Source organism: Oncorhynchus gorbuscha, linkage group LG12 (assembly GCF_021184085.1).
Source record: "Oncorhynchus gorbuscha isolate QuinsamMale2020 ecotype Even-year linkage group LG12, OgorEven_v1.0, whole genome shotgun sequence".
NCBI classification, from domain to species: domain Eukaryota; kingdom Metazoa; phylum Chordata; class Actinopteri; order Salmoniformes; family Salmonidae; genus Oncorhynchus; species Oncorhynchus gorbuscha.
The window spans coordinates 35,650,452-35,668,016 of NC_060184.1; the positions used below are offsets into that span (position 1 = coordinate 35,650,452).

Consider the following 17,565-nt stretch of genomic DNA (forward strand, 5'->3'; position numbering starts at 1 on the left):
AGCGTCGTCCGGGTTAGGGAGGGTTTGGCCGGTAGGGATATCCTTGTCTCATCGCGCACCAGCGACTCCTGTGGCGGGCCGGGCGCAGTGCGCGCTAACCAAGGTTGGCTTCCAGGTTGGATGTGCACTGTGTTAAGAAGCAGTGCGGCTTGGTTGGGTTGTGAATCGGAGGAAGCATGACTTTCGACCTTCGTCTCTCCCGAGCCCGTACGGGAGCTGTAGCGATGAGACAAGATAGTAGCTACTAACAATTGGATACCACGAAATTGGGGGTAAAAAAAAGAAAGAAAAAAAAGAAGGGTCAACACCGCAAATATTGACTCTTTGCATCAACTTCATGTAATTGTCAATAAAAGCCTTTGACACTTATGAAATGCTTGTAATTATACTTCAGTATTCCATAGTAACATCTGACAAAGTATCTAAAGACACTGAAACAGCAAACTACATGTTGATGATTTCATTCCTGTGCTGTTTGTAACTACACTGGTAGGTTGACTGATAACCTGAACCAGGTTGCAGGCACTTGTTACAGTTTGAAGCTTTTTCGTGAGGGGACAGCTTGATATTTAAATCACCCAGAAAATATACCTCTCTGTTGATATCACATACATTATCAAGCATTTCACAAATGCTATCCGGATACTGACTGTTAGTACTTTGTGGTCCATACAAGAATGGACTTTAGGTGAAGCAGATGAACCTGGAACCATATTACTTCAACAGTATTTAACATGAGATCCTCTCTAAGCTATACAGAAATGTGGTTCTGAATATCTACAGCAACACAATTTCTGTCTTTTTTTGTAAATGTTATAACATACCACTGTATCATCAAAAGGTATTATCTAAGTGAGTTTCAGAGATCTGTTACTGGCAAATTATTGATACCATGAACCTTGTTTCATAAGCTACTGTACATATGTTTAACGTGGGCTATTTTGAGCACTTTCCTGGGATACTTACTTGTTTTCATTGCTTTACTGGGAAGCTTAGCAGAAGTAAATATGCTCATGTTATTTATGTTAGTGCAGGGTGAGCTGCATACAGTAGACTTCCTGCTAGGGCACACCACCTAGTTTTAGGTTTGGGGCAAATCTAATACAACACATAACTGACTACAACTCTCCATATTTTCAAGCATAGTGGTGACTGCATCATGTTATGGGTATGCTTGTAAATAATTAAAGACTGGGGAGTTTTTCAGGATAAAAAAAGAAACGTAATGGAGCTAAGCAAAGACAAAATCCCAGAGGAAAACCTGGTTCGGTCTGCTTTCCACCAAACACTGGGAGATTAATTCACCTATCAGCAGGACAATAACTTCAAAAAACAAGGTAAAATATACACTTGAGCGGTGGTGGAATAGTACCCAATTGTCATACTTGAGTAAAAGTAAAGATGCCTTCATAGAAAATGACTCAAGTAAAAGTCACCCAGAAAATATTAAGTAAACCAGACGGCACAATTTTCTAGTAGATTTTTAAATTTAGAGATAGCCAGGGGCACACTCAAGCACTCCGACATAATTTACAAACAAAGCATTTGTGTTTAGTGAGTCCTCCAGATCAGAGCCAGTAGGGATGATCAGGGATGTTCTCTTGAGAAGTGTGTGAATTGGACCATAATGGATATATACTTTTGGGTGTCAGGGAAAATGTATGGAGTACAAAGTACATTGTTTTCCTTAGGAATAGAGTGAAGTAAAAGTACAAATTTGTCAAAAATATGAATAGTAAAGTACAGACACCCAAATAAACTACTTAAGTAGTACTCAAGTTACCTACCGAGAAGTTTCCTGGGTGTCCGAGTTAAAGTTTTGAGTTAAATCCACTTGAAAATATATGGCAAGACCTAAACACAGTTTTCTAGCAATGATCAACAACCACTTTGACAGAGCTTAAAGAGTTTTGAATAGAGTAATGGGCAAATGTTGCACAGTCCAGGAGTGAAAATGTAACTGTTGTCTTCGGTGGAAGGAGAGGAGGCCCAAAGCGCAGTATGTGTTCATGATATATATTTATTTAAACTCAGAACACTAAACAAAATAACAAAGAGAATGAAACGAAACCGAAACAGTTCTGTAAGGTGACGAAAAACACTAAACAGAAAATAATCACCCACAAAACACAGGTGGGAAAAGGCTATCTAAGTATAATTCTCAATCAGAGACAACGAACGACACCTGCCTCTGATTGAGAACCATACCAGGCCAAACACATAAACACAACATAGAAAAAAGAACATAAACTACCCACCCCAACTCACGCCCTGACCAAACTAAAACAAAGACATAACAAAGGAACTAAGGTCAGAACGTGACAGAAAAGCGCTTAGAGATTTACCCAGAAAGTTTCACAGCTGTAATGCCAATGGTGCTTCGACAAAGGGGTGTGAACACTTATGTAAAGGAGATATTTCTGTATTTAATTTTCAATGAATTTGATAAAATGTCTTAAAACATGTTTTCACTTTGTCATTATGGGATATTGTGTGGGTGAGAATAAAAAAAATATACATTTTGAATTCAGGCTGTAACACAAATGTGGAATAAGTCAAGGGGTATGAATACTTTCTGTAGGCACTGTAGATTCCACGCCACAATAAGTTGACAAATTACATTAAAACAAGGTTGATTTAACCTGTTTGTGCCCAGTTGGTACTGTGATGAGAATGACAAATTAAATCATATTTTTCCATTTTCATAAGCAGTATTTGTAACTCCAACCAGAGGTGATTGGTTTCTCTTATCTTGCTTCTATGGCTGTACAGCTCTACAGAAACAATGCAAATTGTAGGCTTACGTGACATCAATAGGTAGAACTTTTGCATCAAAAGCACTGCCAAAGCAAAATTGATTCCCAAGCATTTAAATCAACATCAGCGCAACTATCGACTTTAACCTCCCCACGTCTACCTTTGACTCATTCCTCTCTGCCTCCTTCTTTCCACTCCTCTCCTCTTTTGACCTCACCCTCTCACCTTCCCCCCCTACTCACAAGGCAGGCAATACGCTCGACCTCATCTTTACTAGATGCTGTTCTTCCACTAACCTCATTGCAACTCCCCTCCAAGTCTCCGACCACTACCTTGTATCCTTTTCCCTCTCGCTCTCATCCAACACTTCCCACACTGCCCCTACTCGGATGGTATCGCGCCGTCCCAACCTTCGCTCTCTCTCCCCCGCTACTCTCTCCTCTTCCATCCTATCATCTCTTCCCTCTGCTCAAACCTTCTCCAACCTATCTCCTGATTCTGCCTCCTCAACCCTCCTCTCCTCCCTTTCTGCATCCTTTGACTCTCTATGTCCCCTATCTTCCAGGCCGGCTCGGTCCTCCCCTCCCGCTCCGTGGCTTGACGACTCATTGCGAGCTCACAGAACAGGGCTCCGGGCAGCCGAGCGGAAATGGAGGAAAACTCGCCTCCCTGCGGACCTGGCATCCTTTCGCTCCCTCCTCTACATTTTCCTCCTCTGTCTCTGCTGCTAAAGCCACTTTCTACCACTCTAAATTCCAAGCATCTGCCTCTAACCCTAGGAAGCTCTTTGCCACCTTCTCCTCCCTTCCTGAATCCTCCTCCCCCTCCCCCTCCTCCCTCTCTGCAGATGACTTCGTCAACCATTTTGAAAAGAAGGTCGACGACATCCGATCCTCGTTTGCTAAGTCAAACGACACCGCTGGTTCTGCTCACACTGCCCTACCCTGTGCTCTGACCTCTTTCTCCCCTCTTTCTCCAGATGAAATCTCGCGTCTTGTGACGGCCGGCCGCCCAACAACCTGCCCGCTCGACCCTATCCCCTCCTCTCTTCTCCAGACCATTTCCGGAGACCTTCTCCCTTACCTCACCTCGCTCATCAACTTATCCCTGACCGCTGGCTACGTCCCTTCCGTCTTCAAGAGAGCGAGAGTTGCACCCCTTCTGAAAAAACCTACACTCGATCCCTCCGATGTTAACAACTACAGACCAGTATCCCTTCTTTCTTTTCTCTCCAAAACTCTTGAACGTGCCGTCCTTGGTCAGCTCTCCCGCTATCTCTCTCAGAATGACCTTCTTGATCCAAATCAGTCAGGTTTCAAGACTAGTCATTCAACTGAGACTGCTCTTTTCTGTATCACGGAGGCGCTCCGCACCGCTAAAGCTAACTCTCTCTCCTCTGCTCTCATCCTTCTAGACCTATCGGCTGCCTTCGATACTGTGAACCATCAGATCCTCCTCTCCACCCTCTCCGAGTTGGGCATCTCCGGCGCGGCCCACGCTTGGATTGCGTCCTACCTGACAGGTCGCTCCTACCAGGTGGCGTGGCGAGAATCTGTCTCCTCACCACGCGCTCTCACCACTGGTGTCCCCAGGGCTCTGTCCTAGGCCCTCTCCTATTCTCGCTATACACCAAGTCACTTGGCTCTGTCATAACCTCACATGGTCTCTCCTATCATTGCTATGCAGACGACACACAATTAATCTTCTCCTTTCCCCCTTCTGATGACCAGGTGGCGAATCGCATCTCTGCATGTCTGGCAGACATATCAGTGTGGATGATGGATCACCACCTCAAGCTGAACTTCGGCAAGACGGAGCTGCTCTTCCTCCCGGGGAAGGACTGCCCGTTCCATGATCTCGCCATCACGGTTGACAACTCCATTGTGTCCTCCTCCCAGAGCGCTAAGAACCTTGGCGTGATCCTGGACAACACCCTGTCGTTCTCAACTAACATCAAGGCGGTGGCCCGTTCCTGTAGGTTCATGCTCTACAACATCCGCAGAGTACGACCCTGCCTCACACAGGAAGCGGCGCAGGTCCTAATCCAGGCACTTGTCATCTCCCGTCTGGATTACTGCAACTCGCTGTTGGCTGGGCTCCCTGCCTGTGCCATTAAACCCCTACAACTCATCCAGAACGCCGCAGCCCGTCTGGTGTTCAACCATCCCAAGTTCTCTCACGTCACCCCGCTCCTCCGCTCTCTCCACTGGCTTCCAGTTGAAGCTCGCATCCGCTACAAGACCATGGTGCTTGCCTACGGAGCTGTGAGGGGAACGGTACCTCAGTACCTCCAGGCTCTGATCAGGCCCTACACCCAAACAAGGGCACTGCGTTCATCCACCTCTGGCCTGCTCGCCTCCCTACCACTGAGGAAGTACAGTTCCCTCTCAGCCCAGTCAAAACTGTTCGCTGCTCTGGCCCCCCAATGGTGGAACTAACTCCCTCACGATGCCAGGACAGCGGAGTCAATCACCACCTTCCGGAGACACCTGAAACCCCACCTCTTTAAGGAATACCTAGGATAGGATAAGTAATCCTTCTCACCCCCCCCCTTTAAGATTTAGATGCACTATTGTAAAGTGACTGTTCTACTGGATGTCATAAGGTGAATGCACCAATTTGTAAGTCGCTAAATGTATGTAAAATGTAATTATGACTTAATTCTTAGACCAAAGTGGAAATGTTATAATGTTCTTTCTTAGAATGGGAATGTAACTTGCTGCAAAGCTGTTGCCAAAGGCAGACAAAGATGCAAACAATGTTACACAATTGGACTTGAGAATACAAATGTATTCACTTTCGGTATAACCTACAACTGTTACGGCTTTCCTCTTTCTCTTCTTGAGAAGGAGTAGCAAGGATCGGACCAATAAGCAGCGTGGTAAGTGTTCATCTTGGTTTTTAATAAGAATAATGAACACTGGACAAAACAATAAAAGACCATGTGAAAAAAAAAACGAAACAGTGCCATGTGGAACAAAACACTGACACGGAAAATAATCACCCACAACTCAAAAGTGAAACCAGGCTACCTAAGTATGGTTCTCAATCAGGGACAACGATTGACAGCTGCCACTGATTGAGAACCATACCAGGCCAAACACAGAAGTCCCAAAACATAGAAAAAATAACATAGACAACCCACCGAACTCACGCCCTGACCATACTAAAACAAAGACATAACAAAAGAACTAAGGTCAGAACGTGACAATTACGACAATTACATAGGGTGCTATTGCACAGTGAATGATAGAACACCCCACAGTATGGTAAATGATTTGCAGCAACAATAAACTGATTTGAATCTGTAACGAAATCCTGGTGGCCAGATAATAACAGATGTGTGTTTCACATTGCTGAAAGTATATGGCATCCATATTGACTGGCAATGCCACTCTCCAAAATGCGTTGAGATAGGCACTTAACATATATATATATATATATGTGTGTGTATATATTTTTTGGGTGGCAGTGTTTTCTTACACTTTTAGTGACACCCTTGCTTACCGAAATTGTGCAATAGGTTATGAATCAATCCATCAATGTACAGCAGTTTGTGAAACAAATGTACTTGCCAGCAGGTTGTGAAATTCACAGTTGGGATTAGTCGCTGTTGCTGCACAGCTTCCTTTTGTAGTGCCTGGAAACAGGGCTGAGGCTGCTTACAGCAGGTCCAGGGCTTTGCTCTAATGTGTGTTTTGCTTTGTCACCCGGTCCAGCCAGCAGGGACAACGAGAGGGTAATTTACTTAGACCTCAAGGGGAATGGCTAGCTGTGAAATGAGAATATAACCCTGTCTGCTAATGCAATGTTCTCACTCTCTCTCTCACACACACACACACACACACACACACACACACACACACACACACACACACACACACACACACACACACACACACACACACACACACACACACACACACACACACACACACACACACACACACACACACACACACACACACACACACACACACACACACACACAGTGTGAGGCCTGTGACTTACTGGCAAATCTTGGCAGGCCCATATGCTGATGGTCTGTGCCCTTAGGTCTGCCATGTCTACTTGATGTAGGACTCTAAGCTCTAACAATAGTATCAAACATCCCACTTACCTCTGAGTCATATAAGATCCTGTTTCAAAGTGAATGACATCCAAAAGATATATGAAGTCACCCTTACACTATGTTGCCATTTTGTCATATTCAGAGAAGAGTGCAAACATAGCTGCTTTTCTGTGCCACACCCATTGCTGAGGGCAAGGCAAGGTTTTAATGTAACTCCCAAGACCTACAGTATAATTCATCTGTCCTTTAGGCTGTGTCTTACTGCAATATAAATGTTTCTTCACCTGTACTATCTTTGATTGTGAGGATCACTCATGGGGCGGCAGGGTAGCCTAGTGGTTAGAGCGTTGGACTAGTAACCGAAAGGTTTCAAGTTCAAATCACCGAGCTGACAAGGTACAAATCTGTTGTTCTGCCCCTGAACAGGCAGTTCCTGGGCTGTCATTGAAAATAAGAATTTGTTCTTAGCTGACTTGCCTAGCTAAATAAAGGTCAAATAAAAATTGTGTTTAAATGGAATAATGGATCAACATTTTGAAAGGGCATTGTGCTTTTAATGACAAAGATCCCGTCGCTGAACTTGAAGTCCTTCAAAGGACTTGAAGTTGGGTCTAACCAAAAGTCTTTATGAATGAGCATGCTGTGTGAGTTACATTTGTGTGGACCACGGCAGTCGAATTGCTGGATGAATGGCAAAATACTGGTCATTCTAATGCAAGGCTCATAAGCTTGTGAGTGATGGGTGTTGGGTTTTTCAGTATGATTGAATTGCTGTAATAATAGCAGGGTTCATGCAGGCAGAGAATGTGCGTTATATCTGTAATGCCACTGCAGCAGAATGTTAATGTGTGACCTACATTGAAAAGCAATATAGGCCAAAGCGCTTTTCTTGCTGTCATTATCTACAGCTCTTCAGTTGCGCTGGCGTTTCAGTTCTTAATGTTTTCTCGCACATTTTTTTTTGTCTGTTTTTGTACACTTAACACAACATAAATAGTTACTGATTTAATTTGATCTGGATTGGTTGCTAATGGGAAGTTGGATGGCAGTGGCTGTGCTGTCTCTTCTCCTACTGGTTAAACCAGACTGGGCGCTGCACTAGTAACAGCATTCCGTCTGGTTTAACCAGGCTAGCAGGAGCCACACTTCTTTGTCCGATTGACATATTTGGCTCCTTATAGACTCTGTATTCATAGATTGATGTGGGATTCCGCTCTCAAAGTCTCTGCCTGACAAAGTATTAAAAGAAGTGTATTCAATTAAAAGAGTCCCCAAGTAGATCTATGTGGTACTGCCTTGGGGGTATCATTACGCTTAATTGGTCTTGGGAACTGACACAAGTTATTGCCATGGGAATAGACAGTGAGGTTTTTTGCCCAACACAATCTCACACCCTTGTGGCTGGTGGTGGGACTAGCGGCAGGAGACGCAATATTTTGACATGCCAGTGAAATAAATGACTGTGTGTGTGTTCCCGAAACAGACCTTTGTCTAAGGAAAAGCACTAACAACATGCTACAGCATGTACTGTACATCTGCACTGTACTCGTGAGCCGTTTGCCATGTCTGAAACACAGATTTGAATATATTGTCCCGATCCTTCTGTCAGTACACACTTTAAAGGGGCAGTCTGCAAATCCTACATCCATTTTTGGACTTAATTATATATCAATTCTAAATGAATTATATACACCCATTGATTCTTGAAGAATATACAGTAACTTATAAATGCCGCATGAGCTTAGTTCAACTGTTGGTCCCCATTAGAGTCCAAACCGTAAGCTTGTTTTACTCCAAAGTTGTTTATATACAACGTAACTTTAAACAAACACTGTTTAGCTTCAAAACATGGTTAAAACTATCATTTTGATCTCATTGATTGTCTGTCGTTGAATCCATAGCTCAGTCTATGCATTTGAGAGTAGTCACATTTCTCCCGCTCCATCCCTCGGCTTTTTACAAAGACAGTTGTGGGGTCCTGCTTTGTTATTGTTTCAACTCCAGATTTCCGCTTCAATAAATTAATATAAGCCACAAAAAGTCTTGATTTACTTTGTCAATGAAAATGATTACACAGACATGAGCCACAATTGTGCATTAACCAAAGACAGAACTGCATAAGAGCAACAACCGATACATCTTTCATATTCAACAGTAAACAGCAAACAGGAACAGTGATATTACCATTTCAATTAAGATTTTATTTTACGTCGATTATTCCTCCCTAATAGTATTAATTAAATAAATATGCTTAGTGAAAGAGTACACATTCTGCTTCCTTAAAATGAAATCAAAACATTGATTATATTATACATTTTTTTTCCTACCGATCTAGACAACCTACTCTAAATTTACAAAGTGAAAAACAAAAATGATAGAATATTTTCCAAATTAATAAAAAACATTTGTCTTCACACCCCATTGATATTTGGTGGAAGCACCTTTGGCAGGCATTTTTTTCATTTAACTAGGCAAGTCAGTTAAGAACAAATTCTTATTTACAATGATGGCATACGAACAGTGGGTTAACTGCCTTGGGGCAGAATGACAGATTTTTACCTTGTCAGCTTGGGTGTTCGAGCTAGCAACCTTTCGGTTACGAGCCCAATGCTTTAACCACTAGGCTACCTGCCGCCCCATTACACCTGTGAATCATTTTGAATAAATTCTACCAACTTTGCACAACTCTTAGGCAACATTTACTGTTACATTGTTTTTTGTCAAAACTGCACAAACTCAGTGATGGACAGCAATATTTAAAGGCCCAGTGCAGTTAAAAATGAGATTTCCTGTGTTTTATACTGTATATACTTCCACACTCTGAGGTTGGAATAATACTGTGAAATTGTGAAAATTATGATAACGCCCTTTTAGAGCTGTTTGAAAAGACCTGACATTTCAACCTGTTTTGGTGGGTTGGAGTTTTGGCCTGCCTGGTGACATCACCAAGCGGTAAATTAGTTAATAGACAAATAAGAAAGAGTTCCAAACCTTTCTGCCAATAACAGCTAGGCTGAATCCCAAATGACTCCCTTAACCTCGCCCCTCCTCGGCCCTCCATTTGCGCGTTCACGCACGCCTCCACCACATGCACAAGTTTCCCAAACAGAGGGAGTAGAAATGATTGAGGCTGTTGGGGCTTCAGAGCGAAGTGCTATCCTGACACGGCACCGCAATATGTTTGGAGTTTGTTCAATGTTATACAAAATAATGGAGAGGTGTGACTAATTGTCTGCCATGTGAATTTGTTTATGTCTGATTTCGAGACTTGATACATATAACAGATGAAATGAATCCTAAATTAAATGTTTAACTGTTACTGAGGTTTATATTTTGTAAAACGACAGGGGGAACATGAAGTGGGACATGTATTGCATAATTCAAGTCACAAATGTGTCCTGAAGTTGATGGGTTTATTGCTCTCCTCGTCACTCTCTGGAAGTCATCCACTGAGGTTCGTCAGCAACACGTGACAAGAGAGGGCCCTCCGAGCGAGTTGGTAGGGACGAGGTGGTGGTTTGGGATTCACCGCTAGTTTTCAGTTTTCCTCATCCCACTAAGAACATTCCCAAATAGTCCTAGAAAAAAACTTGCTTTAGAAATGTCTCTATGCTAAGAAGCTATTTTTGTTTCTTTTTGACAATTGTAATTGAAAACAATCACATTAAGGTAATTGTTACCCAGAAATGATTTGATGTTGAGATAAAAATGGCTGCATTGTACGTTTACACCTGTCTCTGATTCCAATTTAAGTCAGGACTGAGATTGGACCACTGAGGAACTCATCACCTCTTGGAAATCCATTCTGCTGTGTCTTTGGCATTAGAATTTGTGTAATTGTCAGCTGAAAATTAAAACTCTATCCCAAGGTTAGGTTGTCAGAACACTGCAGTGGGGTTTCCTCTTACTTCTTACATTTACATTACATTTAAGTCATTTAGCAGACACTCTTATCCAGAGCGACTTACAAATTGGGGCATTCACCTTATGACATCCAGTGGAACAGTCACTTTACAATAGTGCATCTAAATCTTAAAGGGGGGGGGGGTGAGAGGGATTACTTCTTACCTGGACTTTGTTCTTTTCATATTTCCTTTGATCCTGACAAACTCTGCAGTCCCTGTAACATGATGCTGCCACCACAATTCTTAAAAATACAGAGTGTTTTACTCTGTGTTTTGTTGTATTGGATTTAAACCAAGCCCGTAGTTTTTAATTTAGGCCATTATTTATTTGCTGTGTTGTCTTGCAGTATTACTTAATGGCTTTGTTGAAAACAGAATTTATATATTTTTTTACACAGGCTTCTTTCTTTTCACTTTGTCATACAGGCCAGTTATGTGAAGTGAGTGCAATGTCTTGATTTTCAAGTATTGTGTGGCAGCATCATGTTATGGGTATGCTTATCACCGCCAGGAACTGGGAAGTTTTTCAGGATCAAAAGAAATTAAAAGGACCAAAGCCAAGCCTCAGTCTTCTGAAAACCTAACCCTAGGATAGAGTTTTTATTTTTCAGTGGGACAATTACACAAGTTTTATAATACGAAAAACACTAGAATGGCATTCAAAGAGGTGTTACGTGTTCATGAATGGTCCAGTCTCAGTCTTGACTTAAATCTGCTTGAAAATCAGAGACAAGGTTTGAATATTGCGGTCCATCAATGAATCCCAACGAAATGTAATGAGCTTGAGCAATTTTGACATAATGGCCTAAACTCACTAAAGGCGAGCGTACGAGGCGTGTGTGTGATTTTAGAATGTTTTGAATTATAATGACCCAACTGAAGCCGGGCAGACGGGTTGACCGCTTTGACAATTTATTCAAATATAACGTGTCTATATTTTTGTATTTTATCGCTGGAGCTGTAGTCAAGAAAAACAATAACAAATATTATTATTCACCTATTTCAAGCTCATTTGAAATTGGAAGAGGTAACTAAGGGTTGAGGCTTTAACTCTAAATGCTAAATTATACAAATTTATCCATTTATGGAAACACAAAATTGCTATCAGCAAAGATGATTGGAGATATGTGCTATCCTGCTGGCATATAGTCCGTGCTCTGCCTGTCCCGTCCTTTCCACCCACCTCGCTCTGCTTGCTCCGCTTGCCCACTTCGGAGTTTTTCCACTTAGAGTTGTGCAAAGTTGGTAGAATCTTATTCAAAATTATTCACAGCTGTAATGGCTGCCAAATGTGATTTCACCAAGTATTACCTCTGGGGTCTTAAAAAAAATTATGTTCTAAAATTTCTTTGAAATTGTGGAATGGGTTGTGTAGATAAGTAGGAAAAAAGCTTATCTAATCCCTTTCCCAGATTTAATTTGAAGGCAGAAAATTGTGAAGATTGTGCAAGGAATGTGTAGACTTTCACTAGACACGGGTAAATGAAACACAGACTTTGCTAGGGTTCTAAGCAACAGCAGTCTCCAACACAGGGTCTCCTCCTCACATGGTGCAAGAGGATGCGTTGTCGGTAGAGGACCCGTCCACAGTCCTGCGGGTGGTGGAGACGTAGATCTCGGACATGACCCTGGAGAAGCGTCGGACGTTCATGACCCTCTTCCCCACGCGCCACACATCCTCCACAATCTTCTTAAAGTGGTTCCTGAACCTCACCCCGATGAAGGCATACAACACTGGGTTAAGGCAGCAGTGCAGGTAGGCCACTGTCTCCGTCACCGTCTTGGCCACTTGGGTGTTGTCCATCACCCCGCACCACTGGGGCTTGAACATATGGACCGTGTCGTAGAGCAGGGCGGCGTTATAGGGTAGATGACAAGCAATGAACACCCCCACAACGGCCAGCACCACGTGCACCGCCTTATGTCTCTGGAAGTTCTTGACGCGCAGCAAGGTGAAGATGACGCTGGCGTAGCAGAAGCCCATGACCAACAGAGGCAAGAAGAAGCCCACCGCCATCTGGGTGCTGGGGACCAGGACCTTCATCTGGCGGGCTGTGGAGTTGTCCGGGAACCTGAAGTTGCAAACCACAGAGTCCTCCACTGACTCTGAGGATATAGGGTTCTTCAGACCAACGGGTGTCATAGCATTGCTGTAATCAGAAAATCCATTCTCACTTACATTGTAGAAGCTGTGTGCAGGCACATAACGCTCGTAGTAGACAAAGGTGGGGACAGAGAGGAGCAGGGCCAGGCTCCAGACTGTTGCACAGATGATGCGGCTGTAGAGGAGAGTGAAGGAGCGGAGCCTGAAGGAGCGGCGGGCCTGGACAATAGCGATGTACCGGTCGGTGCTAATACAGGCTAAAAGCAGCATACCACTGTACAGGTTGACGCTGTAGGCCCCTCTGAGAATCTTACAGGCCACCATCCCCATGGCCCAGTCACTCTGCTCATTGTAGATGATCAGGGGCAGAGCCGCCACAAACAGCATGTCGGCTATGGCCACGTTCAGAAGGTAGACGTCCGTCATGGACTTAGCCTTCTTGTAGAAGGCGTAGGTGACGATCACCAGGATGTTGCCCAGTAAACCCAGGATACAGATGATAGAGTGGATGTAAAGTCGCACCACTCTCTGCACACGGTTGTTTTTTGTCATTTGACATGGCTCCACATATTCCATCTCACCATAGTCCTCTGTAATGCCATTTGTTGACTCACTATAATTTGTACCATCCATTTTCTCCTATTGAGAGAGAGAGAGATAACTCAGAGAAGAACAGGCCTTTCATTTACTGCATTTGGAATTTGACAGACATAATTTATTTTCAACATACAGTACTCTATGTACTCTAACTAAAAAAATGCATTACTCTCATGACATACTTAAATCTATTCTAATCAATTTCAACTATTGTAAACATCAACTATTATAATTACAAAGGCTTTGGACTTTTGCAAAGATCTGAGTGTAGTTAATTAACATCCTGACAAAAGTGTGACTATAAAGTAATCTGGGGTTGAATGGGGTTAGCGATGTTGTGTGGTGTGATACAGAGATTGGAAATTTGCAGAGAAACCAGGTTACATAACCCCAACACTGAGTGACCCAATTCCCCCTGAAAATGCATGAGAGTGTGGTTAAGTATCTCAAGTGGGAAAAAAAGTGGTTTAAACTTTGTGTACAATGACACACAATACTTTATCGCAGTAAGTTGGTAATTAATTGTTTTTAAATCTGTGTGTTTTGAATATGAAAATGGCACAATGACCACGCAGACGTCATACCGCTTTGGAAGGAGACGCGTTCTGTCTCCTAGAGATGAACGTACTTTGGTGCAAAAAGTGCAAATCAATCCCAGAACAACAGCAAAGGACCTTGTGAAGATGCTGGAAGAAAAAGGTACAAAAGTATCTATATCCACAGTAAAACGAGTCCTATATCAACATGACCTGAAAGCCCACTTAGCAAGGAAGATGCCACTGCTCCAAAACCGCCATAAAGAAAGCCTGACTACGGTTTGCAACTGCTCATGGGGACAAAGATTGTACTTTTTGGAGAAATGTCCCCTGGTTTGATGAAACAAAAGTAGAACTGTTTAGCCATAATGACCCTCGTTTTGTTTGGGGGAAAAGGGGGAGGTTTGCAAGCCGAAGAAACCATCCCAACCGTGAAGCACAGGCATGGCAAGCATCATGTTATGGGGGTGTTGCAGGAGAGACTGGTGCACATCACAAAATAGATGGCATCATGAGGAAAATTATGCAGATATATTGAAGCAACATCTCAAGACATCAGTCAGGAAGTTAAAGCTTGGTCGCAAATGGGTCTTCCAAATGGACAATGACCCCAAGCATACTTCCAAAGTTGTGGCAAAATAGCTTAAGGACTACAATGTCAAGGTATTGGAGTGGCCATCACAAAGCCCTGACCTCAATCCTATAGAAAATGTGTGTGAAGAACTAAAAAATGCGTGTACGAGCAAGGAGGCCTACAAACCTGACTCAGTTACACCAGCTCTGTCAGGAGGAATGGGCCAAAATTCACCCAAATTATTGTGAGAAGCTTGTGGAAGGCTACCCAAAACGTTTGACCCAAGATAAAACAATTTAAAGGCAATATACTGAATTAGTATTTGGTAGCATGTAAACTTCTGACCCACTGGGAATGTGATGAAATAAATAAAAGCTGAAATAAATCCTTCTCTCTACTATTATTCTGACATTTCACATTCTTAAAATAAAGTGGGGATCCTAACTGACCAAAGACAGGGAATTTTTACTAGGATTAAATGTCAGGAACTGTGAAAAACTAACTTTAAATGTAGTTGGCTAAGGTGTATGTCAACTTCCGACTTCAACTGTATGTTAGATTTCTCAAACATACTGTATTTTTCCTGCATATTTTCTCTTCAATCTTATAATATACCTCATCACCTGAAAAGAAGTTAAGCCATATATTCACCTCCTGTTTATACCAAGGTTATTATCGTTTTGTGTTTTAATATTCGTTTTTATTTCTATTAGTTTTTCAAATTTTAATTAGAAAATCAGTTTAGTGTCAGGTTTAAATAATGAAGTCAATCGCAATGTGGTTTGGATTTCAGATGAATAGCGCCGACTGTTGTAAAATAACATGGCGGAATGAAACGCTCTCTCACCCATGTTTACACCAATCCAATGCTTTTTAACTTGGCCAGGCTGCTGATCCGCAGGTAATCGCTCCGTCGACCCCCCTTTCCCCAGAGCTGAAGATCGGAATCATGTTCAACACACGTTTGTGGTCTCCTTCCTGTCACATTTCTTACTATAAAGTTTAACATTTACCGATGAAACTTCCACGCAGCATCTGATACCAATCGTTATCTCAGTCAATTTAAAGGGGATATGCATTTAGATTTTCTTGAGTTTTAGGGTTGTTTTGATTTATGTAGCATTTTAGAGCAGGTGAGATGGCGTTAAACTCTAGCATAGCCTACCTGTTTAGTTTAAATCATTAAATCAAAGCACATATTTTGCCGAGTGGCTCGCACTGTTGAGTTTTGGCATCATGAGATAAAAATGCAGACCATTCGCACAATCTTGAAATCTCATAATCATTTTTTATTTTTTTGTCCTACAGTAATAGCCCTTGTTATCGTGCAGACATTGATTCAGCTTTGATGTAATTTTATTAAACGAGCACCATTCGCCAGTAACGTTACACAGCTATCATGCACACATTTATTTTGTCCCCCTACACCAAACGCGATCACGACACGCAGGTTAAAATATCAAAACAAACTGAGCTATTAGTGATGGTGGGCTAATTACAACTATTTCTGTTCAGTCTGGGCTGTGCAGGTGGGCCTCTGATGAAGGATCAATCTGGGTCAGACAGTTTAGTCAAAGGCTTTTGCATAGGTTGTTGTACAATATGTTTTGTGAGATATGACTTATTATTTGCATAGAGTGGACATTTCCTTAGCTTCCCTAGCTGCAGAGTTCATGCATATTTGATTGGATTTGATACATTCCAGCAAGATCCCAAGGGGATTTATTTTCTTCAGGTAATGCAAGTTCAGACTGCATAATAAACCTAAACATTAATATATATATATTTTTAAAGCTGCCTCATGTAGCATGAATATTTGCACACAAGTATTATGATAAAAGTGTTTGTAAAAATAATATAGGGTAATAAAAATGGTACAGAGTGCATCAATGCAGACAATACAATGTCAGACAAGACAGTCAAAAGTTGAATTTAAATGGTGTCAATTTCATGTAGGGCATGATTTAGAAATCAACAGATTTGTATACAATAGATACAATATAATATTTTTATACATTATCACTGTTTCCAAATAAGCATTTAAGTGCATATTGAACATATTTAACCCAGCAGTTTTCCCCTTACAATATAACAGTAAAAGTCAATTATATATTTTTTTATAGAAAAATGCTAAAAGATTGCCTAGGTCACATATAATTCAATTTCTTGTGCGAGAGGACTTACCAGAATAACGGAGTATTAAAGTTTTACAAAATACTCTTGGGACTTTTCCAAGCCAAGTTCGAAGAAGTGAAGTTGTGAACCTCAGCGATTACAGTACGTCTGATCAACAAGGACGAAGTAAAGTTTTTGTCCGTTTGATCGACCTACATGTGTGTGACCACGCAGTGTCTCTGCAAGTTCTCAAAACCTCAGTTGGCAGCCTGACACCTACATAACCACAAGATAAAAGCAGGGGAACTCAAGAAATATGATTTAAGTTGATGAGGTACACCATCCTGTTCACAGAAATGCTTCGCTCCCACAGGGCAGTGAGTGACGTGGCCATGGCTTGCTATAATAAAACAGGTAGACAGGTGTCAAGGCATTCAGTTAGTGTTTGATTGAATGTTAGAATGGGCAAAACGAGTGACCTAAGCGACTTTGAGCGTGGTATGATCGGGGGGAGAAAAAAAAATCTCATAACATGCTCAAACCTGAGGTATATTGCAGTAGTATGGTTGTACACAGACATGCTTTATGTGGGGGATACTGTTTTAATAAAAGGTCCAAAAAATAAATAATAATAACAATTTAGGCTAACAACATCACTGAAGAGTTGTGCAATAAAGCTATTTAATGTACTTGCATACCATCATTGTCATGATCTACTGTGATTAATAACATGGTTGTCTACATCCTCTGCATCAAATTGAAAGTTATACAGACGGGTATCAAACGTTTTGACATTTCACTAGATTTCACTAGTAGCTAAGTATGGAACCATTTTGCAGTGGTCTGCAAGTAGGATGACATCTAAACAGCCAACCACCTGCAGGTACTGTCAATGGCACAGCACA

General features: G+C 42.0%; 1 protein-coding gene across 1 annotated transcript; it reads right to left on the minus strand.

The window, feature by feature from the left end:
- Window positions 1–11,746: 11,746 nt before the first annotated feature.
- Window positions 11,747–17,554, minus strand: LOC123990945 (C-C chemokine receptor type 6-like). The gene is made up of 2 exons (XM_046291991.1): window positions 16,730–17,554; window positions 11,747–13,477 (listed from the first exon to the last, which is right to left on the minus strand). The coding sequence occupies exon 2, from the start codon at window positions 13,469–13,471 to the stop codon at window positions 12,278–12,280; it is 1,194 nt and encodes a 397-aa protein (XP_046147947.1). The 5' UTR covers window positions 13,472–13,477; window positions 16,730–17,554; the 3' UTR covers window positions 11,747–12,277.
- Between the last annotated feature and the right edge of the window lie 11 nt (window positions 17,555–17,565).